Source organism: Bidens hawaiensis, unplaced genomic scaffold (assembly GCF_021521415.1).
Source record: "Bidens hawaiensis isolate Kalapana, Puna unplaced genomic scaffold, B.hawaiensis_p1.1 tig00017248_1, whole genome shotgun sequence".
NCBI lineage: Eukaryota > Viridiplantae > Streptophyta > Magnoliopsida > Asterales > Asteraceae > Bidens > Bidens hawaiensis.
In genome coordinates this window covers 341,176-344,721 of record NW_027492612.1, presented here as the reverse complement: position 1 = coordinate 344,721, position 3,546 = coordinate 341,176, and the positions used below count along the sequence as shown (strand labels likewise).

The window sequence follows — 3,546 nt, the reverse complement described above, 5'->3', positions numbered from 1 at the left end:
TATGATGAAATAAATTAAATATTATTGTCACATTAGTAGTGTCTAGGAGCTATGAACAATTAACATACCGCCCCGGCGTATAATCCGTCTAAGGTCGTCGTATTACATGCTCTATTTTGATGTAGATGTCATGCTCTGATAAAAAACAAATAAATTATCGTGTCTTAATCACCTACACTAGTACGAACAAGTAAGGTTGTCTTCACATGGAATATTTGGAAAATAAAAATGTAATGATTAAATAAACTATGGATGGCAAACGATGTAAAGCGATTTAAGCAAATGATAGAAAACAAAACAATTGATAAGAGAAGCAATCACCATATGTTCAAGTTTATACAACCAACCACTTGAACAAATGTAATCATAGATAGGAAATCACGGAAGTATGTGATTTTGTTTAAACTTTTCGACTTATTACAGTTAATTAACCAACCAAAAATCAAATTATTCTCAAAGAAAAGAAACCAAGAAACGATTATTTAAATAAAAGTTAAACAACACAAAACTAATTAAATTAATTGAATAGACAATCGAACCCAAAAAGGGTTAACATCAAGGGCGCGGGGTTATTGGGGCCAGAGGTCCTCCCTCCCTCTCCCGTTTTCCGGTTAGTAGTGTATATTTTCCGATGTTCGATCGAAAATGTTTATAAATACTGAGCCCCCCACCCCCCTCCCCCCAAAAAAAAAACTTTTTTCCAAAGAATAGTATTGGTTCCCCACTGATTTTGTTTTATAAAAACCTAACGTTTGATTTTATTTTATATATAATCTGTTTGTTTATTATAATTCGCTTTTTTAAAGAAATCCCAAAATTTAAGGGCATTTATTATAAATATACTAAAGTCGTTAAAAACAATAAAATAAACCAATCTACGATTTGAATTAGGGCTCCATCTTCAGAACTTGGCGCCTACTCCACACTCCAACAGACCAAACGGCAACACCAACACCGGCGCCAGCCATCGCCCAACCGACTTCCACCTCTTCTCGCCACCAACCCCGACCGGAGCCCGACCATCTTAGCGGGTAATACTTAATTTGGGTTGAAATTAGAGTTAAATTGGGTTAAAATTAGGGTCGAATTTGTTCGAACTCATGGTCGAATTGGGTTAAAATTAGGGTCGAAATTAGTATTGTAATTTAACTGAAGCGCATTGTTGTTTTTTTATTAGGTAATAGATATATCATGGGAAAGACGAAAACTCTTCATTCTTTTTTCAAAAGAAAGGATGATGAACAAGAGAGTAAACGCTACAAAGCTTCAACAAGTGAGCCGGTTAATTATGAAGTTCCACAAACAGAGCCAAATACTAATGAAGCGGTTCAAAACCAAGAAAATCAATATGAAAAGAATGGAAATTCTAACACTTCACAACCACAACCAATTGATAATGATGTGAATCTTAACAATCTAGAAAGAAATTCGGCTAAACGAAAATCAATAGACAACATACGGTTAATGTAAGGGAAGAAGTTAGATGGGCTTATCTTTCTTTAGGAGCTTACCAAGTAATCTTACAGAGTATAAAGATAAAGGTTCAAAGAAACATACTCGTAGGTTCAATATGTTTGGTTCAAAATTTGGCCAGATTGGTTAGAGTACACTCCAAAACGCATTCTACTTATTGTTTTTTGTGCTATCTGTTTAGTGATAAACCAAACCAAGCGTGAGTCACGGTTACGATTCATTTACAGTTAAAAGGATTTGATAAATGGAAAAAAGTTAACTAAAAAGATTGTGCCTTCTTCAAGCACCTTAAAACTTCACAACATAAAATGCTTTGGTATTCGCTTAAAATTTGTTGAACCAAGATGCACACATTGATGTTAGCATATTGAAGCTAAGTGAAGAGGAAATAAGAAAGAATCGTTTACTTTTAAAAACTACAATTTATGTAGTTTGTTGGTTGACATTTCAAGCTTGTGCTTTACGAGGACATGTGAATCTTGTAATTCTAAAAATCGAGGTAATTTACTTGAATTGCTAAAACTTCTAGCTTCTTATAATGATGAAGTGACAAAGGTTATATAAGAGAATGCTCCTTACAATTCAAAATATACTTCAAGTGATATTCAAAAAGAAATTCTTAGTATTGTAAATGGCCATCGTTTTGAGATTTGTGGATGCAAAAGGGATGATACAAGAAAGGTTCTTGGATTTGGTTCATGTCCACGATACTTTATCAGCAACCTTGAAGACAAGTTTGTGGAGACAACTTTTGCATTATGAGTTTCATGTTAATAAAATCCATGGTCAAGGTTACGATGGTGCTAGCAATATGAGAGGAGAATGAAACGGTTTACAGGCACTTGTTCGTAATGATTGTCCTAATGCATATTATGTTCACTACTTTGCTCACAGGTTACTTGTTTATTTTTGTCTTTTTTTCTTCGGTTGACTAAAATACTCTTATGCTTATTACATTTTTGTGCTTTGTTTATAGGTTACAACTTGCCTTAGTTTGTGCTTCAAGGGAATTTATTACAGTACACCAATTCTTTAAAAAATGGTTTATATGATTAACGTGGTTTGTGCTTCTAGTAAGTGTCATGATGAGTTACAAATTGCCAAGGGAGATGAGGTTAAAAGATTACTGGCATTGGGTGAAATCAAATCATGATCAGGACCAAATCAAGTTGGGACATTGAGAAGAGTTGGTGATACACCTTGGGGTTCCCATTTTAACTCTGTTTGTAGTTTGCTTAACATGTTTTTTTTGTCACTCTTGTTGTTCTCGAAGAAATAACTGAAGACTTATCTCATACTACTTTTGCTCAACGTGGAGATGCCGATACAGCTTATGGTTACATGCAATTATTTGAGTTTGTGTTTATTCTTCACTTGATGAAGGAAGTATTAGGAAGAACTGATAAACTTTCTCAAGCATTACAAAAGAAAACCCAAGATATTCATAATGCCATGGAGTTAGTTTCATCAACAAACATTAGTCTAAATGATTATAGAAACACAAGATGGGTTTCATTTTTTGAAAAAGTTACTTGTTTTTGCAACAAACATATAATAGAAATGCCAGATATGAGCGCTCCATACACTTCTACTCGGTACCGGCCTCATAAAAAAGATCTCCATGTTATATTTGAACATTATTACCGAGTAGATGTCTTTACATCCACATTAGACAAACAATTTCATGAGTTGAATAGTAGATTCAATGCCCACACGATGGAGTTGTTATCTCTTAGTTCAAGTTTGGCTTCACAAAAGATAAATGTTAATGAACTTTGTCTTCTTGCTGAGAAGTATTATCCTGAAGATTTTACGGAGCCGGAGAGGACTCATTTACGAGATCAATTGGTGGTTTTTTTTAGCTGAAATGTCAAACAATACCAAGCTAATTAAGTGGTATATCAAATATTTCGGATCTTTGCAAAATTCTAGTGGAAACACATAAATGTGAGACATACTATTTGGTTGATAGGTTGATTCGGTTAATCTTGACACTTCTGGTTTCAGCAGAAACAAAAGAGAGGGGATGTTCAGCAATGAAAATATTTAAGAATTGTCTTCGCAATAAGATGT

At 34.0% G+C, this 3,546-nt stretch overlaps 1 protein-coding gene across 1 annotated transcript; it reads left to right on the top strand.

Annotated features, from left to right (window-relative positions):
• Positions 1 to 2,512: 2,512 nt before the first annotated feature.
• On the top strand, positions 2,513 to 3,339 carry LOC143553469 (uncharacterized). The gene is made up of 2 exons (XM_077043468.1): positions 2,513 to 2,609; positions 2,747 to 3,339. Exons 1-2 carry the CDS (start codon positions 2,513 to 2,515, stop codon positions 3,337 to 3,339), a joined length of 690 nt encoding a protein of 229 aa, XP_076899583.1.
• The last annotated feature ends 207 nt before the right edge of the window (positions 3,340 to 3,546 follow it).